This window comes from Ctenocephalides felis, unplaced genomic scaffold (genome assembly GCF_003426905.1).
Source record: "Ctenocephalides felis isolate EL2017-DRISC unplaced genomic scaffold, ASM342690v1 CF-g0.4_SCAFFOLD_01886, whole genome shotgun sequence".
In the NCBI taxonomy this organism is placed as follows: Eukaryota; Metazoa; Arthropoda; class Insecta; order Siphonaptera; family Pulicidae; genus Ctenocephalides; species Ctenocephalides felis.
In genome coordinates, this window is record NW_020538040.1 from 162,067,267 (window position 1) to 162,094,665 (window position 27,399).

Sequence of the window (27,399 nt, forward strand, 5' to 3'; positions counted from 1 at the left end):
AAAGATTTATACTCGCTTAAATAATACGTGTTAAATAGAGTGTCCGGTGCTTGGTGCCGTCCGGCGTTACGGGACTTTCCCCTAATTTATTTATTGACTTAAGAAATTGCTGAGATAATAATTTGTACTGTATCGTGCACGTCATTTGTTTTCACGCCGCATTTTTCTAGGGGAAAAAAGAAACTCCTACGTTTTAGGAAAATTGAAAAACTTTTGGAAAAGTTATATGCTGATGCATAGCAATTTATATATTGTTTTATTTGTATTATTATTGGAAACAGTTTTTTACACACTGCAACTGTTTCCGATTGCAAATTTTGGAAAACTGCTTTTGTGTGAAATTGTTTCTTTAAAAAAATATTAATTTGTTGACAGTCTTACAACGTGTTATAAATGGAATGGTAATTTTAGGGGAAAAATTGTTTTTTGTGAAATTGTTATGTTTCAAAAAATCATTAACGTATTAGCGGTCTTATAACGTATTATCAACCCTTTCCACTCGAATGTCGCCGCTCTGTCGACAAAATACATATTAATCTCGGAGTTCGCGAGTGGAAAGGGGTAATAGAATTGTTTATAATTTTATTGGAAAACTGAATTTCACGAAAATATGTAAAATTGTTTCTTTTAAAAAAATCATTAAATTGTTGGCGGTCTCATAGCGTTTTGTAAATTTGCAATTTTATAACATTTTTTTGACATATAGCCCCTCTTGATATTTATATTTATAATCATATTTCGGATACTGTATTAAATTTAGTAATTACAGAAAATAAATTATCTTAATTGAATTAATTACAGTGGAATACAACACTAAAACAATATTGAGTCCTGTTATGCAATAACTTGAAGAAAAAAATGTCATGATATTGAGATAGTTTATTTAAGGCTTGATCTTGAGATTCTTCTAATGATAAAAAATCCTTTAAATATCCGTTGCAATATCAAAATTTAATTAAGATATAATTCAACACATTAATAATAGATGAACCACTGGGTTTTCCTTTTAAAATCTATGTTATTTGTCAAATTAATTACTCAATGTTTTTCTATATAGACTATAGATTATAATTTATAAGAAAATAAAAAAAATCCGTCGCACAATTTTTATTTAAATCCCAATTCTGGAAAATAATAATTAAGAGCAGTATCAAAAAAAGAATATGATATGAAATAATTGAAATGATAAATAACTTAGGGTAGGAAAATGTTAAAATAATTTGCAATAAAAATTAGAGATATTTTTTATCAAACTCAAGAAATAGGACATATTTAAGTCAAAAGTCATTTGTTCAATGTTAATGTACTTTGATGTGAAAAGCATATTTTGCTTCATATTTTTAACGTTATTGTAAAAATGTTTTACCATTACACATTTATATACTTATTTTTATCCTTGTACAGTACAAAATATTCCTCTCTCGGGGTTTGAAGAGAAAATCGTTACCATAGACGTTTCTTGAAGTTTACTGATTTACAGGCGCTGTGTTTTCAGTCCAATAATGCTTTTTATGGGCTGAGAAGTACGTTCTACGGAAGATTTGTCTATTCCATGTATAGTGGTACTAACAGTTTTTGTACATTTCCTTTCAGAATGGAGAGATTCTATTCTTTCGTTGCCGAGGAAATGGTTTGCGGTGGTGTCAAAGTACTCAACAAGTCAGGATTCGACGAAAAACGAGGTCAGTTTGAAATAGTAATAGTTTTATTTTATTTTCACTATTATATATGTTAATAGAGTGAATTACCATTTCCTCTGCCTCGCGTTATTAAATTATGGCTATTATGATACGTTTTTAGCACAGTGTTTGCAATAATACTATTGTATTATTGCAATCGTCAAAAATATATAATTTATTAAATACAAAATTTTAAACTTAGAATTTGATTTAGTCATTTGTTATTTATGATGAATTTATTTTTCATATTTTTTTTAAGAATTTTTTTTAGTTATATGTATTGGCTCAAAACGTTTTTTGCTGCTGATATTTATTTGATGTAAAAATGCATTAATTAGTGGTGTATGGCTTTGTGTGTGCTTTAAGAAAAAATGCTGGAACAATTTTGAAAAAAAAATTAAGTCAAAAGTTCATTTTGCCAATAGAAGTGCAATGTTCATTGAACCATTCAAATCGGATGCTCGTTTTTTGCCTTATGTCTCTGAAATGGCTGGACCTAATCAACAACACGTCTCCACAACAATATGAATCGATTGCTTTTTGAATAATTTAAATTGGTTGATCTGTGCTACCCAAATCGTGAACGAAAAATTGAATTCAAACATACATACATACATATTATAAACACACATTCACGCACGCATTTACACATACACACTTTCATCCATTTTTTTAATATATGCCAAGCTGTTTAGAAACCTTTGACGAATTCAAATGTAAAATTTTTAAATTAATAATAATATTGTTGCTTTGACTAAATGCAGGTTTCAAGATTAGCATTTTTTCCTCAAATATTATATTATTATATTATTGTTTTGCAATTCTCTTAAATTGAAAATATTCTTTATTTTCTTCATATGCATTCGACCATTTCTTTCACGACTATACAAATATTTATTTTGTATTTAATTAATTATTTTTGTCATAACATGTTGTCAACCATATAATTTAAGATTTTTAAATGATATTTATGATAAAAAATGCCAAACTCTACGAATTCATAGGATTTTTTATATAAAAATGTATTTATGGAAGTGGAATTAATGGAGAATAAACAATTATTTTTTCAAAACTTTTCGTAACTTATATTACGAAATGAATAAAATATTATAGTTAAGAAGAACTTTTCGAAAAACTTTTCAAAGATGAGGAAATGAAAAAACTTTGTCAAATAAGCAACAGTCATATTATATTTAATATGATATCCTTATACATTATAAATATAAATATATATATATATATATATATATATATACATAAAAACTTACTTTCGACTTTTTAAAAGCAATGCGGTCAACAAATAATGCTTATGTATGAAAACTTGTTTGAACAAGCATACTTCAATTTTACCCCTTTGGATCCTATCTCAAAATCAGCATAGTTTAGCTGTAATGACGACTGTCACTACTGCGCCCTGGCACAACCGTACCCAGTCTCCCCTACATTAGTAAAAAATAATTAAATATTTAATTGCAGGAAATAAAAATAAAATAAAACAAACAACCATTATGCATTGATGCCTGGAACAACAGATGAACAAAACATTTAAAAAAATGTTACAAACATAATTTAGTTTTTCTTTGTAATATCTGGCTAGGTGCCTGTTGAAAAGCTTTTATTATATATATATATATATATATATTTATATATATATATATATATATATATATACCTTTCACCATCGGAAAGAGTAATACATACAGATACATACATATATATATATATATATATATATATATATATATATTGTATGATTCTGAATTTGATGTTGACATATGTATTAACAAAGTCTAATAATCGGGCATAACATCAATAAAAATATTGTATATATTAATAAAAATACATAACATCAATATAAAATATACAAATTTTATATATATATATGTATATATATATATAAAAATATATATACATATATATATATATATATATATATATATAAATATATAAAGTATATATATATATATATATATATATATATATTATATAAATCTAATAATATTTCATCATTTTCCGAAGTACCACTCTCGTTCTGTAGTATAATACTATAAAGCGTTCCTGCTTTTTTATTTCATCCTTCTGTACTTTTTTCGTTATGAAAAGGATCTTGATAAGATTGGCTGGTTTTATTACAAAAAGACAATTGTGATCCATCTTTTTTGCGCATTTTGTATCCTTGCTCGTTTATCCGTATCTATCTATGATGGGTCATGTGGGATGTCGAACAGGGACTGTCGAAGATCATTTAGAAATAATTTGCTAAATTGTAATTGTAGTAACTCATATATTTCTGCAAAATGTTTCTCTTATTTGAAATTGATGTGAGAACAAATATATGCAATAAGTTTTGCTTTTGTTTTTCTAAATTGGCCTCACTTTCTTAGAACATTCAGCATTTATACCATTTTTATATTATAATCTTTACCAACTTCTTATAGTATATAGAACCTATTCTATCGGTTTTACATATTTCTGTTAACAGGAGTCATTTCTACTTCATATTACTAGTCTATTATCTTCACGCCTATTAAATATTATAATTCAAGTATACTAATTTGGACACAGTACCAGGTCTCGATCCGAATACCTTTGGATTGCAAGTCTGGCAATATATTATCATATTTTTCATCATTTTTTTATTTAATTAAAATTACAAAGTCATAATTTGCAATTGTAGAAAATAATTTCTTACATTAATTGATATTTATAACTTCCTTTAGATATTATTAGTAGTATAAAAAAGTTTTAGGTTTTATAAGCTATTGACGCTAAAACTTACTCATACTAAGTTAAAAAATATTAACAAAGTAGGAACTGTGTGTTTTTCTTTAATCTAAATTTAAAATTCCTATCATTAAGCGTTTTGCTAGTTCGATGCAGTGGTTGTCCATCGTTTTCTTGTATTTCCTCTATTTTTTTTTTAAATCTGTTACTTTAGGTAAGTTAGTATCCTTGTTTAATAACCAATTAGGTACATATTTGTGTGCGTCTATAAAATTTTTATAAATTTATTTTGAAATTTTTGTAGAATGCTGATGTAAAATGCCATATGTCAAGTTTATAATTTTTTCATCATAATGTTTTATCGTGAACATTTGAGGTATACCTTAGCAAAAATTAATGTATGTGGGTGTGCGGATACAAATTTTTGTCGACGATTTCAGGAACACGGATCAACCAATTTGTATTGGCGAAATGAATAACTGATAAAATTTTTGTAAAGGCAGGTCCAGCGGTTTTGCTGATCCAGAAAAAAGTTTAATAAATTGTGATTTTGCGGACAAAAATGATCATCAGACATATGCACATTAAATTATCACATATTACGATTGTAATAATAAATACAAATGGGTTCCGTATCGAGATTTATAATGTTTACTAATATAGTTCAAACAAATTCTCTCGGCATTTTTGGCATTGTGAATCAACCGACCTGAATGAGTTTCAAAATTATCAAAATATTTCAAAATTTTCAAAAAAATCGATTTAAAAAAAATCAAAATTAACAAAAAAACTCGATTTTTTCTCAAAATTTTCAAAAATAATTAAAAATTGCAAAAAAGTTTAAAACTACGATACGAAAAGTTCCAGCAATTTGTCTTAAGGCATAATGCGATGCACCACTTGTTTCTTTAACTTACCGTAGGGTAAGTTATAGTAATCGCAAAAAACCGAAAATGATTTTTTTTATTTCTTTTTATGTTTTATTTAGGCATACCTTAGAAAAAAAAGATGAATGTGTGTGTGTCTGCGTGTGTGTGTGCGAGCGCGTGTGTGTATGTATGCGCGGATACAATTTTTTATTTCGGATACGGTTTCGAGAACATGAATCAACCAATTAAATGATTCAAAACACATTCGATTCTTATTGATAAGGAGAGGTGCTGATTAGTTTTTGGAAATGGCAGGTTTCTGCCGTTCCGAAGATACGAGGAAAAATTTCGGTTTTACGCAGCTAACGTATCGCGATTGCTATGAAAAATAGTTCAAAATTTCTAAAATATTTCAAAGTATAAAAAAATAAATTTTCTCAATTTTTTCGAAAATTTAAAAAATCTCAAAAATCTATTTATTTCAAAGTTCCAAAAAATTGAATCTTTTCCAAAAATTTTAATATTTGGTACGAGAAGTTTTAGCGATTTGCCTTAAGGTACGATGCCATGTACCACCAGTTAATATTTATAAATGTGTACCCCGTTGATCTATATCCCTGTCCACCCATGGTCATTGATATATACGTCGGAGTTGGAAGGTTAAGTGGTTGTATCGCGTGGGGGGCTACATGGGGCTGATTCAAGCAAATTGTCGGCCGTCCTTCGTGCAAAAGAGCGAAATGCCGAATCTTGTTCTCTCTTCATACTGAAAAGTCGATACTGAAGCATCATGCTACAGGCCCACACTTCCATTGTGTGTACAGGTACACATAGATCTGTTATATAAATAGTAAATGGTTACATACAGGGACTGTATATATATAAAATATATACATTCATGTATTTGGATTATTATATGGAGAATAGAATTCGATCCTCGTTCCCGACCGGATTTTGAACAATAGTAAGTAAAAATAAAAATGATAATTTAGTAACAGGAGTGGATTCAATTTAATGATCATTATTTTCTGCTAACTGGTATAACGGTGAACTGAATCTAAAAATAACGATAACAATCTGTAAATATACAGGGTTGAAATGTTTTGAAGCGATCAATATGTGCGATTATTGAAGCAAATAAATAATTGTAGAATTGAAATGTAAATGATCAAAAGCCGTAGTAACGAGGTATTTAATTTGAGAAATAAGTTTTTTTAACTTCTTGTAGGGTATCATCCAAACGAACTGATAGTAAGTCTTTATATAAGACTAAAAAGAATGCAATTAATAGATCTAACACTTCAATCAATAATAAGTTGTTCTACAATATTATCTATGATAGGTGTGTGTATGTATTGTGTATATGTAGTCTGTGTAATGTACTTTGTTTATAATTGTATGTATATATTTGAGTTTCTTTTTTTTTTATTATACCAAAATTTAATTAAGATATAATTTAGTACATTAATAAAAGGTGAAACACTGGGTTTTCCTTTTAAAATTCTATGTTATTTGTCAAACTAATTACTCAATGTCTTTCTATTGAGACAGATTGTAATTTATAAGAAAAAAAAAAACTCCTTGTAGGGTGAGTTATTGTAATCATCCAAAAATCGAGAATGGAATTTTTTGCACAATTTCACGTTTTGAAGGTTTTTAAACATTTGGCATACCTTATTTTTAGAAAAAAATGGATGTGTGTGTGTATGTATGGATACAATATTTTATCCACGATTTTGGGCGCACAAATCAACCGATTTGAATGATTCAAATAAAATTCGATTCCTACTAGTGAGGAAACGTTCTGATTAGTTTTTGGCAAAGTCAGGTCCAGCCGTTGTGGAGATACGGAGCAAAGAGTGCAGTAAATAGAAATTAAGTTTTTGAGAGAACAAACCATTCGTTTTGAATGATTCAAACAACATTTAGTTCGTAATGATGAGAAGAAGTGGTGGTTAGTTTTTTGCAAAGACAGGTTCAGCCGTTTCGGAGATTTGGAGCAAAATGTGCAAAAAGTTGTAGTTTTTCAGAGAACGAAGTTTCCGATTTGAATGATTCAAAAAATGTTTTGCATGTGTTTTCAGTGTGAAGAAACGATTAGTTTTTGGGGAAGGCTTTTTTTCAAAATTTAATTATTTTTTAATATACAAATAATATTTTTTCTTGAATATCGAAAACATTTCGGATTTTAATTTTAATTAGTTTTATTTTTCTTATTAAATTTATGCATATTTTCTTTTCAATATTATGCATATTTCTATTTTCAATGCTATGAATACTTTTATCTTTAAACTTCAAATTATAAATTAAATAAATAAATTATTGATAATTTTTTGGTTTATATCTCGCTTCTAGAATAAATCTATATATTCAACCGGGAGATTAATAAAATAGCTTACATATAAATTATAAAAATTACTAAATTAACATGTCGAATTGAATTAAAAATATAGATGGACCAAAATATTAGATTCTAACACTTTCCAATTTCCATTTGTTCCAAAGACCATTTGTTTCTATCAAATTCATGAAGCTGAATTGATTCCCATAAACACACACACACACATATATTTATTTATCAGAAATATATACGTAAATGTAAACAATCCATGTTTACAAAATATCACTTCACAAAGATATTGCTACTGAAAACAATACGCGTTTGTCTGCTCACAAAATAAAAATTGCCAAATATCAAAATACCCTATAATAAACACACAAATATATATATATATATATATATATATATATACATAATTTATTGATTTCCATTAATGGTACAATAGATGGAAAGGTCGAAATGCTCATAAAATTTATATGAATATGCATACGTACCTAAATGTGTGCCCTCTGAATTAATAATTTTTACAGTTTGATTTTTCGATTGACTGATTCAAAATCCGTTTTTTATCAAATATTCAACCTGTAAAACAGACGATTTTATTGACACGTGTGATTACAAAATATTAAACTTGTTTGTTTTTAGTGCGAAAAGTGGACGCCTAAAAACGCGGATTTATTCTTTGAATTTTATTTTATACTCATAAAGAGTCACTCGTTATATTGTAATATTAATTCATATTTTGAATAATATTTTATTGATTCAATTTTATAGCCCTAAAAAATTATTAAAAAAATGAATATCAACAAAAAATTTTTTTTTTATTTTTCAAATCAGTCCGTTTTTTTTTCAATTTCTGAAAAAAATGAAAAACAGCAAGAAACTGCAAAATTAGCAATTTGCCTTAAGACACAATGCCATATACTTTTAATGTTTTTTTCATAATTTGTTTTTTATATTTTTCCACTATTTCACTCTCATATGATATTTTTAAAATAATTAATAAAAATATATTGAGGTTGCAAATCTTCTGCTGAAAATAATACTGAAAACTTAAATGTTTAACAAAAAAGTATGAACTTGTGATCTTATACTCGAAGTTATTGGCAATCGACACTGATTATGTAATCTAAATATCATTTTTTGTTCTGAAAATCAATCAGGAATTCTATGAGCTGTTGTGATGATATTTCTTAACTATGTACCATTTTTTAGAAGGCAACCCAACGGTTAGCAAATCTACATTTCATATATGTTTATTACTAGAATTTTTCTAATACTGATAATTTTTAATTTCATGCTGGAAAAGAGCTATTTTTAGTTGGAAACATATTTCCATTGCATTTTCAAATGAAAACCAATATGGGCACTATGCCCAGCGGCGGCGTAATCAGTTCGGACGTGGGTTAGCGCAAACTAGTCCCGGGTTCTATGGTTCAATACCCGCCACGGTCAAAGCCCGACATCAGACAGCTTTGATGTCAAATTTCCATTTGAGGTTATAGATTTCTAATATAACCTCAAGTGAAAATCGCTTCTAGTTTGTATAGCTGCATATATGATCATCACAAATGTCAACAAATAATTTGAGAATAGTTAATTAGTATCAACTGGATTGGACAACTACTGTGTTGAAATCTATTCAAAATGCCATATAATAATGTCAAAACAATCACTGAATGTCTTAGTGTGATAGGTTGTAATTCAAAGTATAACAAACTAGTGGTGTACGGCATCGTGCAAATTGCAGGAACTCCCGTACCGTAACGAAATATTCGAGAAATATTAAATGTTTTCAAATAGATCATTATGAATACTGTAACATTGTCTAATTTTTATGAGACTTATATAAACTGAATTACAACGTTAAAATTATTTATTTAAAGTATATAAGTGAGCTTTAGAACTTTAGCTAGAATTAAAATTAAAATCTGAATTGTTTTTGATAAACAAAGAAAATCTTGCAAAAAAAAATGAAATGAAACGATTTTTTTCCAAAAGCAATTGTTTTGTCAACACCAGCAGAAAGTTTTTTGAATCATCCAACTCGAATGTTTAGTTCTCTCAAAAACTGCCATTTTTGTACATTTAGCTCTGTATCTCTGGAAGGGCTAGATCTGCCTTTGCCAAAAACTAATCACCACTTCTCCCAGTCATTACAAATTGAATCTTTCTTGAATCATTCAAATCGGATACTCCGTTCTCTTGTAAACTCAATTTCTATTTTTTGCAATTTTTGCTTCATATCTCCGTACGGTTGGACCTGTCTTTGCCAAAAACTAATCAGCACATCTCCCTATCAATAGAAATCGAATGTTTTTGAATGTGAACGATTTAAATCGTTGTGGACGATAAATTGCGGACACACAAAACACACACACACATCCATTTTTTCTGAGGTATGCCAAAATGTTCAGAAACCTCTAAAACGTGAAGATATGCAAAAATTTTCATTTTTGATTTTTGGCCCATTACTATAACTTACCCTCTGGAAAGTTAAAAAAAACTACTGCTAATCAGAAACTTAAATTAAATTTTGGTTTTTTGATTATCAGGTTAATTATAATGAGAATGTGGTCTTCCAAATAAGAAGAAATCAGTAAATATTTTTCTCTGGCTACGCTTACGTGTTCAAGTGATTTAACCAAACGCAATCAATATTTCCTTCTTATTCAACAATACATAATTATTAATTGGACGTAAAATGATAAGGTTCAGCGCCAATAACATTTTGTTTGCAAATCGTATGAAACAAGCAATAAATAACGATATATTTGCATTAGACCAATAAATCCTATGAAATTATTTGTTTGTCCTTAATCAGTTTGTCGATGGGAAAGAGTTCGGGCATAGAATTAATAATTAATATACGAAGGTGACAGCTAGTACTAGGAAAATCGTTTACGTATATCGGAAAAGGTCAAGGATTACTTCAGCCATGGCACCTCCACAAATTTCCCTTTATCGGGTATACAGACATAAATAAATATCAGCCAATGCCTCGCTAAGCCCGGGTAATCAGTCTCACCGGCATGGATTCCGGGCATATCGTAATAAATCAATTATTGAGAGGATGGAAAATTGATGGAATATGGTTGATTTATGTGTTTTCTAAGATAGATAGGATTATAATTAAAAATTGCTCTATTGGATTGGTGGATTCCATCGAGGAGACGTCTGATTATGCGAAGTGATGAAGTATGTAAAATAGGATTAAAGACTTATTGCTTTATACGTTTAAAAAACTAAAATAATTAAATAAATTATTGATGAATATTAGTGAATATATAAAATATTATTGATATTTATATTTATCAGTATTTGTGTAAATATCTAATACATATGTGTTTGTGCAGTCACAATGAAAATTATTTACGGGTTGTAACAGAATGGTCATCGCACCGCAAAATTTCTAAATAAAAAGACGATATAATATGACGATAATATAATAATAAGACGATAAAATTTAATAATTTTGCTACGGCAGTATTTTCCGGACCAAGCACAACACATTTTCAGATTTCAGATTTTACAATCATCAACATTATTTTTAATTAATTTATTTCAAAATTTAAAAAAACACCTCTAACGAAGTAAAAATAACAACTCTATTAAAATTCTCAATAATTTAATTCAGGGTGATAAATATTAAAACATGGGTGGACACACTGAGTGTCGTTTATAGTCGACACCCCTGCAGACAGGATATTTAGTGGATGTCATCTATAGAAGACAATGGTGTGCATAGGTAGTCACGTGGATGTCGTCTATAGGCGACGCTTATATCGGAAGGGTCGATGCAATTTTAGAAAACTTTTTTTTACTCGAGTACTCTAAGAATGGGGCACTTATTTCTACTATTTTTTTATTTCTTGAAAAAAGCATTGAAGATTCAATAATATCTTCTGAATTATTGTTTCATAAGCAGAAAAAAGTTAGAATAAAAATATATATATATATATATATATATATATAATTCACTCCATGAAGAGAAGTCTAGTGTTCTATTTGATGTCGCCTGGCCGTTACTAATAATAAGTGTTATATTCGTATTTTTGAATATTTTCATTCACTAATAAATTATACAAGACGACTTCTTCCATTTCAATTTAGAGATTAAAATTATTTTAAGAATTTATTCAAAAAAAATTGCAGAGGATACGAAGTATAAGTTAAAGATCAAATTAATTTACTTTAATTAATAAGTACGTGTAAATATTGAAAATTGTAGTAAAGCAAGTTATGGGAAATTCTATCAAATGACGTATTTATATATCTTTTGTTTAATAAACAAAATATATAGTTTATTCTACTTATTCAAAATAATTGAATCATTTTCATAGTATATATATATATATATATATATATATATATATATGTATGTATATGTATATGTTTATAATCATATGTATATGTATATGCGTATTCATATATATGTTTGTAAAATACATAACATATTCATTTCTAAGGTTGCATACAATAAACAATTTAGTTTCATTTCAATAATAATTTTTCGCAATTATTACTCACATATTATTCTTAAATAAAACAAACAAACAAAAATAAATCATATATCTATAGCAAATATTGTTTAAATTTCATAGTATATTATTTACAATTCAAGCGGTTTGAACATGCAGAAAATGTTGTGTTTTTTACATTTATTGAAAATAAAAGTTTTGTTGGACGTTATCGGTTAGTGAATATTGACAATCAATCATACTGATTCTATGGATTTGCGTTGTTGAAGGTATAAAATATGTCATTATTAATTAAAGCGAAAAATTAGATTTTTTTGTTCCGAGTTGCAATGTCTCTTAACAAAGTACACACCTAATTGGATTATATTTTGATTTGTATGAAATAGTTTGTTACTCATATATTCATAACTTTTGATCAATCAAACAAATTACATATAAACTTTATATATATATATATATATATATATATATATATATATATATATATATATATTAGGGTGGTTCTTAACAAGGACATTTTCGAATTTCTTTGCTCCCAAGGCATCAAGATTAATTTTGCAGTAAAATATTTATTTAATTGGTGATATTGAGACTCAAATTATTATTTTGATTCCATGATGAATAGATATTATAGAACAGCCCACATGGATTTAATTGGAGATTAAGTGGTTTATAAATATTCTTATGTATCATAATATTTGAATGGCGCACAGATGGTGCATGAATTTACACATGATAGTAAGAAATATATAAAACTTTTAATTATTGTGCGTTCTATCTAAATGTTTATATAAAGAGCTAAATACTATTAGAGAATCATTTTTTATTGATTTAGAAGCAGTTGCGCCCTTGGGAGCTAAGAAATTCGAGAATGTCCTTGTTAAGGACCACCCTAATATATATATATATATATAAGAAATCCAAATAAAAATAAATTGTATTTTAAAAATACATTATTTATTCTCGACGTTTCTTTGATGTCTAAATATTGTTATATCTTGTTTATTTTTTAATTAATACCGTGTACTTGACAGATGCGAAAAAGATGGAACGACATTGTTTCTGCATGTATTTTTTAAATTCAAAATATAAATTTTCAAAGATTAGGAAAAAAAAAATTGACCCCAAAAATTGGAAAAAGATTTAGACTTAGATAAAAATATTTTTTTTTATAAATTAAGCCATAAACCTTCATTGACTTCTTGAACTTGAGATGTAAAATTATTTGTGTGCTTAAATGACTATAACGAAATAAATGTTTGTGGTAGAAAGGTAAAAATTTAGGACTGACCGATTTTCTGTCATATTGAACATGATTATAAAATTTCATAAAAATCAATAAAAAAACAACGAGGATTATATTGTATATAATATTGATATAATTATTTTGCAGGAGGTTTCACAACCGCTACCGAAACTTCCGGTACCTCCTCTGGCTCAAACACTTGAGAGATATGTCGCATTTCTTGAGCCCATTGTTAGCGGCGCGCAATACGAGCGGTCATCGGCGCTGGCGAGGACCTTCGGCCTGCCTGGAGGATTGGGGCAGTCCCTCCAAAAAGAACTGGAGCAGAAGCGGGAAATTGAAAAGAATTGGGTTTGTATATGAAAAATAGAAGAATCTGAATTCAGGGGGTATTCTAGTGAAGAAATTAAAAAAAAACTTTTTTTCTTTTGTTTCATATTTCCAAAGTTTAACTATTTAAGAATATGTGTACAAGAGGATTTTTAAAATTTTGAGCTAAGTTTGGAGATACAGCTGTTTGACCACGAAAATCCTCTTCTGTTTTCTTCCTTTATGCGTAACTTTAAACGCGTTTTTGTGAGGTGACCATACGTCCCGGATTGGCCGGGACAGTCCCGAATTTCCACCTTGTGTTCCGGGTTTTTCTTGCAATATTTGTCCCGGATTTTGATTTTTTGTCCCGGATGTCTCAGTTTTTCGAAAATTAATAGTTAAATTAACAAAAATTAAGAAAACAAACTAACAGATGCTATTTTTTTCAAATTAATTATGAAGAAAATTGAATAGAACATATAGATCGAAAAATACGTATAAGATATAATATCATCGATAAAGAAGTATTGCATATAATAGTCGAAGTATAAAGCTTACTAAAACTTCTTACTAAAAGTCCGCAATTGTGATAAAGAAATTCATTTAAAAAAACATTTTTTATAGTATTCTTGAATAGCATTTGTAATGTAAACGACTAACACACACCTCCCCCCCACCGATGTCCTGGATTAGCATAACTAAAAATTGCCGTCGCGGATTTGACTTTGAAAAATATGGTCACCTTACTTTTTGTCAAAACTGTCTTTTTCAATACGATGTACACGATTTCTACTGGATCGATTTGTTTGAAATTTTCGAGAATCTTTTTTATAGACTTCTCTCTGGCATATACTAGTCTCGTCCCCAAATTTAAATTCTAGCTAATTCAAAAAAAAGTAAAAACCAAAAAGTGGTAATAAAAATGATCTTTTTTTTAAATAGTCGCCCTTTCGTCATTTTTTTAACTTAATCCTAATATATACCAGTGCAAAGTCACTCTAGATTGATAATATTATTATATTTTGGATTACTAGGAGGGCTCCAATCGTGGGCATGATCACGTATCAATTTTTTGGGACCCACCATTTCAACAACTATTAATATTTAAAATTATTAACTTTTGTTTCTTTTTACTTACTTTTAGTAGTCCAGTTTCTAATAGTCCTTTAAGCTTAAATTAGGTAGGAATTTCGGAATTCGAGATACACAGCTGTGAGTCAGTAAATACTTGTATTTTGCATCCTAAAAGTTGTCTCAAAACCTACATATGGTAGGGTGTCAATACCATATGTAGGTTTTGAGATAACTTTAGGGTGTCAATATACAAGTATTTACAGACTTACACCTGGGTATCTTAAATTCCGAGGTGAACTTACTATAATGACTAGACATTGATTGATAACTTATAGAAATAATTATAGTAAAAATATTGATTGACCCTTTTTTTACAATAATTTATAAATGATCTAATATTCATGCGTCTATACTAGAATACTCCCAGATGTTTCTAGAATTCTTTTATACTAGAATAACCGATTCAAAAAAAATTATTTTTATATGAGCACTTTTGTTCTGTTTTATTCTTCTATTTACTCAATCTTTTTATTTTTACGCTAGATTTTATTTTTTTCTGTCGTATCATTAAAATTTTATTTTATTTGAGGTAGACCACCATATTTTATGTTATTTAATTTTATTAATAATGTGTTTTATTATAAATATTTATATATATATATATATATATATATATATATATATATATATATATATATATATATATAATAAAAATAACATATGATCTTTAGTCAAAAACTTGTACCCATAAGTGTATTTTATTATATGCGCCTGATAAAACTTGTTGTAAATGCACATACGAATTAATGTATTATTATATCAGGCTTACGAATACTGGATAAATGACATGTACTTGCTAAATAGACTGCCTTTGCCAATAAATTCAAATCCGGGTATGGTGCTACCACCTCGAAAATTTACAACAGTCGTTCAGGTCGCTAGATTCGCTTCTAAACTTATTGATGGTGCTGTAGACTATAAGGAAATGCTTAGACGGTAAGATCAATATTCATAATTTGTATCTAATTATATTGCAATTAAACTAATTTCTGATTTGTATAGAGGTGACTTAGAACAAGAACGATGTACCTCAAACGAAAAAGGGCAACCGCTTTGTATGGCACAATACTACCGGTTATTAGGAAGTTGCAGAATACCTGGTATCGACATTGATTCACAATTTTTTCCTGAAAGCGAGTATACGGATGCTCATATCATTGTAATGTGCCGTAACCAAGTATGTTAACTATTACATCTGAATACTTTATATTTAATTATATATAATATTATAGAATCTATTATTATGATCATGTTTTACATTTTTAGATGTATTCTTTGGCTGTGGAAGCGGCGGATCGTGGAAGACTTTCGGAGGACGAAATATGCGCGCAGTTACTTTTTATCCTGAATGACGCTCCTTGCTTGCTTGAACCTTCTCCACCTATAGGATTGCTATCATCACAAGAACGGACGCAGTGGGCTAGAGATCGAGAAACACTTATCAAAAGTAATAAATTATTTAATAAAAATCAAGCTCACACTCTCGGTATTTGATTGAATTGCTTTTGTTTCGATTTTACATAAATTATGTCATACCAACCGTGAAAGACGTAATTTGGAGCAGAAGCAATTCATACTATAAGAAATTAAACCAATGTCCAAATCCAGGAATGCAATTAATCAAAGAACATTCTCCGACCACAGAAGGCTTAAAAGAAATGGCCAGGAGACCTAACATAATTTAAGCACAAACAGTGCTATATTGCTATTTTACTTACATAGATTATTATCTACAGAGGCATTTCCTCAGTGGAGGGGACTCCTATATGACATACTATGAATCACATAGGCTTAGAGATTTTTTTTATTTTCAATAGCGATCAGCATACAGTATAATTCTACGAGCTATTTGGCTTATATCATTCACTCACACATATACACACACACCTCCAAACACACATTATAAATTATTTTGATAAATATTAAATCGATAGTTGGAAAATCACTTCAATAAGTGAATCACCAATACTGTTTATTTGTACAAGGATATGGTAGTGTTAAAGGTAGTGAATATTATCATTGGACAGCTTCTTTTTCAGTCTTATTAAAATTGGTGTCTCAAGAAGCTGAATGACTATAGAGTTTGAGTGATGTTCTAACTTATAAAACCTTAGACACTGTTGATTTTTATAACTCTGTTTATAAATTCAATATGAAGATCGTCGTGTAAGGTCTTATTCCTTACGTAGAGCATCAGTAATCTGTCTTAATATTTTAGACTGGGCACGTTGCATTAGCATAATGTTAGATTTGCTTGCACAGCCCCACAATTGTATGCCATAAGTCCATATTGGTTTTATTACCACCTTGTAAATTAGTAGTTTATTGTCAATAGATAGAATTGACTTGCGTCTCAGAAACCAGTATAGTTCAGACGTTTGAATTTTTATAGTATTTAATTTTGCGCGAATATGATCCTTTCACGTATTTTTTGTATTTTCTGATTGTCTATATTCTGATTATATAATTTTGTCTCCACAGTTGATTACAAGAACCGGCACAATCTAGAGCTCATCGAACGCAGTTTATGCATAATTTGCCTGGACGAATCGTTTCCTATTGCTTTCAATTATAACCAGGCTGAGCATCATTCCACGCACAATACTAACAGTGGTCGAGACGAGACCAACATGGCACATCAGATGTTACATGGAGGAGGCAGCAATCTCAACTCTGGAAATCGTTGGTTCGATAAACCCATTCAGGTTAGAATAATAATGTGTTATCGAATCACCAATACATCTATTTTAAATCTTTTTTTTATTCTAGTTGGTAATTTGCAATGACGGTGCTTGGGGTCTTTGCTACGAGCATTCGCCATCGGAAGGCATTGCTGTGATACAATTAATCGAGAAATTAATGAATCATGCTGATAGTTCTAAGGACGAGAATTCAACAGTGTCTCATTCGCACATACCACCACCTCAACGATTGGAATGGGTTGTTGATGCTACCTTGGACCAAAGTCTGAAACGAGCAGCTTTCGATATAAATTGGTAAAAAAAATATTTCATGCTTTAAAATATACAATTATGAATTAATTGGTATTATTAATAATTAACTGATAAGAAAAAGTACTCGATATTGAATGAAAACAAGTATACGTCAGTATTGTATTAGATCATCACTTAAATTTACAAGATAACGCGTTGCTTTTTTATGTTTATATTTTTATCTCATATTTTAATTAGAATACGTAATGCCCTAATTTTAATCACGCATGGAATGTTTCATGATTATCTATGCATCTAGATTAATACATTGATATGCGTTAATATTAATTTTTTTTTTAATAGCGCAATTGAGGATTTAGATTTCTTCGTCTACCGCTTCAGGGATTACGGGAAGGAGTTTATCAAGTCGTGCAAAGTCAGTCCGGATGCCTACATTCAATTATCTCTTCAGCTGGCATATTATAAGTACGTCTATTTAGCAAATAGTAAATATCTGATGTAATTTTTTTGAGATTTTTGTCTTCGTGAATTTTATTTAAATAAAATGCAAAATTTATTGACCAACTACTTTTGATCGCTGTTCTCAAAACTTTGGTCAACTACCTACATAAATAACTGAATTAAAAATATCAGTCAGCCTATATTATTTTTTATAATACGAAACTTTTGACACATGAAAAATTTAGCAGCGTATGCTACACTGTGTCATTTTACAGAATAGAATTTTATTTTCCAAGTGGTAGGGCATGAATACAATGTAAAAACAAATTTTTATTAAGTACCAAGTTTTTATTAAGTACCAAGTACGAGGATAAATGTCTTATGCTACTAAGTACGACATTTTAGATATGTGTAACTAATAGTTTTGACTTGTATTTGAGGCAGAAATACCCGCAAAAGAGGATTTTCACGTGGGATTATATTTGAGATCTGTAATTTAATATAATATTAATACTATTTAACATAATTTAATATAATATTAATACTATTTGATATCGAACTTGGCCGAGGTTGGTATCGGCAAAGGCAAATTGCTGGAACTTCTCGTATAGTAATTTTTATTTTATAGATTTAATTTTTTTTCAAAGCAATCGCGCTGTGTGGCTTTTCAGAGTCAAAATAACGAAGCGCGTGAACGCTGCATCCCAGTCTAACGGTTAAACATTATAAAATTGATACGGAACTCATAAAAATGTAAACAAAATTTGTACTTATTATTAAAATCTCTATAAAATATCTGATAATTTAATATGCATATGTCTGAAAATCATTTTTGACTGATAAATACGATTTTTTTAAATTTTTTTATAGAATTATTCATTCCGTCCATACAAGTGAAATGTTTTTTGATTTATTCAAAGCGGATGCTCTTAAAAACTCTGTTCTCTTAAAAACTGAATTGCCTTTTTTGCACTATTTACTCCGTATCTTCGAAACGGCTGGACCTTCCTCTGCCAAAAACTAACCCGCACGCCTCCTCATCAATAGGAATCGAATGCTTTTTAAATAATTTAAATTGGTTAAATTGTGCTTTCAAAATCGTCGACGAAAAATTGTATCTACACACATACACGAAAATACATACATCCATTTTTTTGAAAAGTATGCCAAAATATTCAGTAACCTTTTTTATTTCATTTTTTATTTTTTTGCTATTACTATAACCTACCCTCCAGGAAGATAATAAATAAATATTGTAAAGGTAATTGAATTTTATAAATCTAATAAATGTTGAGACTCTACTATGATACAGAACAGTATTTCCCATAAGTAGCAAATGAAATAATTTGATCGCTGTTCGTTTTAAGTTATAAATGTATTATGTTTTTTCATCAGCCTAATACGTTCAAACGTTATAAATTGTATATTGCAACAGTTTCTACACTTTATTCAATGCTACAGTTTTTATATGATTATGTGAGTAACTTAAACAAAATAGCTTATAGATTGTTATTTGTTTTGATTTTGTTTATTGATAAATAATAGAAAACACAAATAAAAATTTGTGTAATAGCTTGAAAGGTGATAGTCGTACTTTTTCATAAGAATGTAAAAGTTTTGTACCGACCAGCTATCGGAAAGTTTGCTCCTCTATAGAATAATAGCTTGAATATGAGTAGTATTCAAGGGACTCTCTTTTCACTATATTTTTCCATTTCAGACTCTACGGTCACCTGGTCAGCACCTACGAAAGCGCGTCCACCGTCGTTTCGCCTGGAAGAGTCGACTGCATCAGATCGGCGAGCATGGCAGCTCTGCGTTGGGCGGCGGCCATGTGCCAAGGAGAGGCTCCTGATGCCACCAGCACGATGCAGAGGAACAACTCCGAGGACTCCGTCACTGGAAAACGCGTAACTTTCAACTTATACAGTGTATGAGAACCTACTCACTGACCATCAGTAGTGTACCGCGGACGGGACTCTAATTCCGACTCGATAATACTACATCATTCGCATTGATCATTACACATGAAACGGAATCATGGAAAATATAACAGAATTATCAATTAAATTTTACAGATAGTTTGATCGAAATTCCTGATCTCTATTGTCATTTTCATTTATATTTTGGTTAATTACACAGGTCTACAAAAAATGTTGTCTATATTGGGTGTGCGACATATGTTTTCCAATGTACTTCTTAACTCTGAACAAGAATCTAACATCTAAATATGGGACCAAACTGCAAAAAATAAAGATGATTTTAAAAAAAAATGACGAAATCTCCAATCTAGTATTTCTGCATGATGATTGAAGTCTTATTTCTATCGTTTTTCTGCATTTTTTCACCATAAATGACATGTGCAACGGATTTCAGCAACGTTTTTTGTATTTATTGAGTTTCTTATATATAATAGGAAATAAATATGTTTGCAGGTTGCTGCAGAATTCTACATAAAGAAACTCAATAAATATGGAAAAAGCATTGCAGAGTTCCGTTTTCCAGGTTATTTGAAGAATCTAACATCTAAATTAGGGGTCAAACTGCAAAAAACAAAGATGATTGAAAAAAAAACGACAATATCTCCGATCTAGTAATTTCCCCGATATTTTTTCATCTCAGATGATATGTACAACGGATTTCTGCAATGCCTTTTTTATCTTCATTGAGTTTCCTATTGTAGAATCCAACAGCAATCTGCAAACATATTTTCAAATAACTGCAAACATAGTTCAGCACATTCTGCAGATCAGCCAGAGGCAATAGGGAATAAATATGTTTGCAGATTGCTGCTAGATTCTACAAAAAGTAACTTAATAAATATGGAAAAAGCTTTACGGAAATTCGTTTCTCAGGTCATTTGAAAAAATGGAAACCAAAAATTGACAGAAATTATAAGATTTTAACCCTCCGTCGGTCGGATATTTATTTACCTTCGAACGGTCAGAGTGGTCTTTTTTCATTGATCGACAGCTAATGAAATTTTAGGAAAAGTTCAGAAATTTCAAGTCGATAGGATTACTAAAAGTATTTTTTTTAAATTGAAGTCGAAAAAAGTCTGGCCAGACCCCTTCGACCTACGGAGGGTTAATCGTCATGCAGAACAATTACTAGATCGGAGATTTTGTCGTTATTTTTTCTTTTTCTCTGTATTTTTGCAGATTGATCCCCAATTTTGACTTCAGATTTGTGTTCAGTGTTAAAAAGTGCACTGGAAAACATATGTCGAACATCCAATACAGACAACTTCTTTTATTTTCTGGACATCAATTACTGGACATATGTAATCAATTAAGTTATATTGAAATACACTATTAATTAACTAGATAATATTGTTATACCTATTTATATAGGTATGACTCGCGATTCAGGTTACATTTTTTGTGATTTCGAATCTAAATTGTACTTCTTATCTACAAACTCTATAAATCCAAGCATGTCTTTACTATTGTTTATTAAATATTCAAGTCATGATGAACTTTATGAATGGTTTCGTTATTTAATTATTGTGTTCAGCATGTTTTAAATTCCTAAAGCACAAACGTAATAATATTTAAATTACAAAAAAATGTATGTAGATTTTGCACGACTTACACATTTGAAAAATAATGTATAAAAAAGGTTTATGGATGATTTTGTTTTAATTATATATTATATATATATATATATATATATATATATATATGTATCTAAATCTTTGTGTTCACATATCTAAATACATAAATATTATATGTTCTTTGCCAAATTGTTACAAATCATTCATTGTCAGTATTTCTAGTGATACTTCTTAATATTGTGTGTTGATACGATTTTGGATTATATTGTTATGGTAATTATTGATTTTCTACCCGAAAGCAAATCAATAATCATAAAGCATCACATTTAATTTTTTTTAGTTTTTTGATTATTTTATTTTTGCTCTCATGCCTTCTGTATCCTGTGCTTTGGCTTTCAATTTTCATTGTTTTTTTCCTCGCGAAAATCGTCTATCATATGCATTTTTTCTTTAATATTTCGTAAAAACCATTTGTAACACCCGACCTTAGTTAAGATGCTTCCAAAGTACTTGAAGTGATCTTCCAATTCTTCCAATTATCTGAATTGTATATGTTTTATTATGTGACTTCATATTTGAAACATCAAATTACCTCAGCTCGTTTATAAATGTAATATTTTATTAAAATTACCTTATTCTTGGTGTTTTTATTGTTGTTGAATTTGGATATGTTAAATGTATTCAGAATAGTTTCAATTTCCAAATCATTACAATCCTGTTTTATATAATTTTATAGGTTCAGGAAAGGCGTGAACTATTCCATGCCGCAGTAGCTGTGCAGACTAAGACCATGTTGGATAATATCCTAGGTCAAGGCATAGATGTACATCTGTTAGGATTGAGGGAGGCAGCCAGGGCCAGAAATCCTGTTCTTCCTGAAATCTTCACAGATGAATCTTATAAAGTTGCTAACACTTTCACCTTGTCTACTAGCCAGGTAATGAATAACAATAACTTAAAGTCTTAAAGGACTTAAGTTCTGCATGCAATTTAATAATACACCTATGATTTATTTATTTGGTTTTTAGGAAAGTAACTTTGTTTTCTATAGACATTTTGGCACGTAATTTTCGTACAAAAAACAAGTACTTTAATGAATTATGTAATGGTTGTTTTCACCGAACAGTTTTTGTCATATTTCTGGTATTAGCATAATTCCGATTGTTTTGGTCGTTATTGGCAAAACACTGATCGAAATGCTTTTAAGTTCCTCATTTGAGGTGAAAGTTTTACCACCTAAACATTTTTTGAGGAACCGGAACAAATACTGATCCGATAATAGCAGGTTTGGAAAATGTGGCATTGGATCTTATTCAAGCTATAAAAACTTTTGGCAATTAACCAAACTTATGTGTGGTCTTGTTTCACTATACCTCGCTTGTGGATTAATTCTGACCTTTTCTATTGAAGTACATAATTCAGTTTATCCACCTGATGACATAAGGCATCCGAATTAACCGTTATGTTATCCTGGAAAAGCTGAGAAACAATCAACTTCTATAAAATCTCTTCACACATACTGCATCACATTTTTCTGGCGAATTTCACTGTTACAACTGTTTCGAGCAAGTTCTTCTTTTTGGTTCATGGGCAATTGCTTGTATTGTATTGTATAGGATATAATAAATAAAAAAGCAAAATGAATTAAAAAAACATATTTAGAAGAGATATATCAAATTAATAGTTATTTCAACTTTGCTAATGAATATTTCTGTCAAAATACCAGGTTTATCAAGTATCAAGTTTTAATACAGTGTGGTCTTTGTAAAAAACTTGCCCAAGAAACTTGAATTTTGCAGTGATTGAATAATGTAGCTCTTATTTTTTGAAATCCTTTTAAAATGAGATAAGTCATTGAGTCATTAGCCACTGACTGTCCCTTTTTGCCCCGCATATGAAGTAAAAAGAAATAGATGACAAATTTATATAATTAGCAATCAACTGGGAATTTCACTGAATATAGTTCGATACTTGTTTGTTTAATAGGTGTTATGTGTTGTGATATTATCACCTAGCCTAAACATTATAATTACTACAATTTGGACTATTGTGCCCTACATTATTCAAAATAATTGATTGATATGCGATATCCAGGGTACACTATTCAAAATAATTGATTGATATGAGATATTCAGGGTTGGTCCTACATTGTATGCGATGCCTGCAACAAATGCGGGCGCACGCCTCAGGGGGCGCCAACATGAGATTCGGATATAAAATTTATAATAGTTTTTTTAATATTATTCAAGAAATATATAATTTCTTTGCATCTTTTACTAATGTTTGCGCAATATTTTCAAAATACGTTAAAAATTTAACTGTGAAACAACAATATTAAACACAATGGGAAAGTAAAGATGAATACATTTAATTCGGTCCTTACGATATCAATTAGAAGTTTACAATTCAATTTTTAACATTTTAAATATGGAAAAACTAAACTAAAACAATCCAACAAGCAATCCAATCCAAAAGTACTAGTTTTATTTTTAATAATGAAAAACTAGAAATTTGCGTTCTTTATGATTTACTCAATAGAATAAATCGCATAAAACCCCCAAAATAAATAAGTAAAATGTTTTAAAACGCAAATATTAATATTACACATACGTTAGAAATAATTGAAAATTTAAATATTCTTGCAAGCAATACCAAACTTACTGAAATTTTTGGATGTCCTGTAAAGTTTTTTTGAAGAATTTAAAAGTAGTTTGTTAATGAAAAAACGAAAGAAGACACGACAATTTGATTATGAGCAACCCGCGAATCTCCTCTTCTAAATAAATTTAAAATCAATGTATTTTATGCGCTTATAGATTAGATTATATCTAATTTTTGTGTACTGAATCCAGAATTATAAAAAAGTATTTAAAAAAATTAACGTAAAATTTTTGATTAGATTATATGTATCTAAGTTTTTGTGTACTAAATCCAGAATTATTAAAAAGTATTTAAAAAAATTAACGTAATTGTTCATATAATTTTGATGATAAAATTAGTAGGGGGTGGGGCGCTAGAAAAAAATGGCGTGCGACCGCTGAGGTCCCCAAGACCAGCCCTGGAGATATCACATGTATTTTGTTACCGCATTTTGTGATGATAAACAAAAACTTAATGATCAAATAACAAAAACAAAATAACATTCTGTGTGCTCGAACAATGAAAAGGTTTGATGAAGGTTTATCAAAATTATGTTTTTGATTAATTAAATTACAATTGAGTGTAAGAAAATAAACCTTTACCCAGGTTGCCTGCAAATCCGACAGCTTCATGGGTTACGGCCCCGTGACCCCCGCCGGTTATGGGGCGTCTTACAACCCTCGCCCCAACGAGATCGTGTTTTGTCTGTCGGCTTTCCAGAGCGCCGAGCACACCTCCACCGCCAACCTCTCTCGCGCCCTGAGCGAGGCACTAACAGAAATGCGCGAACTGTTGACCGACGCCTAGGCCGAAATTCGAATTGAGCAAGTGTAAATGTTAAAATGCATTTTAATCACTTGATAAAAATAATAAAAATAATGAAAAGATAAGATGTGAATGAGAACAAATTAACTGAACGTCCATTATTCGTGTCATATAAATATTCGAGATGTATTCAAAATCGTCTAATGTAAGTGTAAAATACGTAAATAATTTTTAAAGCCCCGGAGTGAAAAACTGCCATTTCGATCTATAAGTTATTTCAATGCATTATAATTTTTACACATGCCAAACTTGGTTGAAGGGTTCCTGATGGGTACAGTAATAGGAATAACAATTTAAAACACAAATACAAATACATATCAAATTTTTATAGCTACAAATTATATTGAAAAAAATATATTTTAATATCATTTATTCTATATTGGCTATTAAATATATCAAATTCAAATAAAGCCAGACTAAAGATTAATAAAAATATAAAAGTATTTATTTCGAAATAAAGCTGGTGTAAGCGAGCAATTAGGTTAAGAATTCTTATTGTATTTGCTAGGCTTACATATACAATATTTTACTTTATACTGTAATAAGTTACTAGTATGGACCTAAACTTTCTGCGATTTATTGAGGATATTATTAATTGTTTGAATTTTCATATAGTTTATTTTATAATAGAATTTAGTTGTGATAAATCTGACGAAGTCATTATCTTTGAATGAATTTTGTAAAAATATTATATGTTTTATATACACGTGTTAAACGCATATCTATTTAAAAGCAGTTTACGTGTGTTATTTACGTCTTTTGTGTTAATTCTCTTAAATGTTAGAGATTCAGTAAATATATATTTATGAATGTAAACGTACCCTTAATACTATTAATGTAATAGAGACTTCTATTTATATAAAAATATCTACACTTAAGATTAGATCTTTCTTGAAATCAGAAGATTTTAACTGAGAAAGTACTCAAACATATCAAAATGTACCTTATTGTCTAATAGGATTTTAAAGGAAGTAGTTGAAAATATTAGCTATATGGGATATCAACCATCATGAGCTAAATAAGCTATATGGATAAGTAGCTAAATTATATAGATATGTTATTATATATATGGGAAGTTCTTTTATATGGATAATTTTGAATTTCTTTGCTCTCAGGGGCTCAAATACTTCCAAATTGATAAAAAAAAATTCTCTGAAAGTTTTAGCTCTTAATATTAACTTTTAGATAGTCCGCAACCAAAGTTTCTTACAAAAATAACATGGGTAAAAATCCATTTGTACTTTAGACTTTATAACTTAGCGACAAGTGAATCAAAATTTTTAGAATAACATTGCATTTGCTTATTTTGATCACAAATAAAAAAAAATATAACAGAAATTTGATATATTTTATAAAATAAGTAATTACTTAGGAAGAAGAACCACGAAAATTTGGTTGGAGTGCGAACTATTTTAAAGTTAATAATGAGAGCTAAAACTTTCATAGAACTTTTTTTATCATTTTGGAATCATTTGAGCCTCCGGGAGCAAGGCAATTTAAAAAAATCCATATTAAGGACCACCCTAATATATGACATGTTACATTTATATGTATATTCGCATAATGTGTTAGCAAAATCATGTAGTATGTCAACGTTTTCCAAAACGATAAAATTGTTCGTTTTACTCAAAAATATTAAATTTAATATTTTAGTATTCTACTGATTATTGTTATTATTTTATAAATCGACATCACTGATTAAGAATTTAAAACTTTGTCAAAAAGTATTTGATAAAAGAAGTAAAATGAGTTTTCAACTAGCTCCTTTTGGATTGATGTTATCGGTGCAATAAATTATAAATAAAAATATATAGGGGTCAATTTTCCGAAAAAATAAATCGTAACATAGCGTCGTTATGGCAACTTTTTCTTCGTATAAATTGGTAGTAAAAACTGTCAAAATGCTATGTATTTGGTGTCCAGTCAGGCGTTTTAGGTATAAAACTAACCTAGAAAACGCACAAACGTTAAAAACAAATGTTATCATAACTGCATCTTTCTGATGTGTCATGATAACACATACGTGAAGTTAGATTTTATGTGTAAAACACCTGATGGCACAGCAAATACATAGAATTTTGGCAATTTATATGAAGAAAGGAGTAGAAGAATTTGCTCCATAGATTGCAAAATGAATTATTATTTTATATGAGATTTCTTAAATGATGCTGCTTGTATTGTGAACTTAAACAAATGT

The 27,399-nt window shown here is 29.2% G+C and overlaps 1 protein-coding gene across 3 annotated transcripts; it reads left to right on the forward strand.

Annotated features, from left to right (window-relative positions):
• The first annotated feature begins 6,084 nt into the window (after positions 1 to 6,084).
• On the forward strand, positions 6,085 to 25,506 carry LOC113377696 (choline O-acetyltransferase). Of its 3 annotated transcripts, none has more exons than XM_026618092.1 (11): positions 6,085 to 6,236; positions 13,488 to 13,691; positions 15,550 to 15,722; positions 15,789 to 15,963; positions 16,053 to 16,233; positions 17,268 to 17,491; positions 17,556 to 17,782; positions 18,083 to 18,205; positions 19,902 to 20,112; positions 22,474 to 22,674; positions 24,984 to 25,506. In XM_026618092.1, the coding sequence occupies exons 3-11, from the start codon at positions 15,574 to 15,576 to the stop codon at positions 25,182 to 25,184; spliced, it is 1,692 nt and encodes a 563-aa protein (XP_026473877.1). In that variant the 5' UTR covers positions 6,085 to 6,236; positions 13,488 to 13,691; positions 15,550 to 15,573; the 3' UTR covers positions 25,185 to 25,506. The 3 variants fall into 3 exon arrangements, with proteins under 3 accessions (XP_026473877.1, XP_026473875.1, XP_026473876.1); XM_026618090.1 differs by lacking the exon at positions 6,085 to 6,236 and adding an exon at positions 6,383 to 6,460; XM_026618091.1 differs by lacking the exon at positions 6,085 to 6,236 and adding an exon at positions 6,383 to 6,460 and having other exon boundaries at positions 19,902 to 20,091.
• Positions 25,507 to 27,399: the final 1,893 nt, after the last annotated feature.

Excerpts from the sequence above, each read along its gene's own strand:
- LOC113377696 (XM_026618090.1), top strand. The coding sequence starts at position 6,437 with ATGATCAAAAGCCGTAGTAACGAG. Across the intron at positions 13,692-15,549 it reads GGGAAATTGAAAAGAATTGG|GCTTACGAATACTGGATAAA; the intron begins GTTTGTATATGA and ends TTATTATATCAG. Across the intron at positions 17,492-17,555 it reads GGTTCGATAAACCCATTCAG|TTGGTAATTTGCAATGACGG; the intron begins GTTAGAATAATA and ends TTTTTATTCTAG.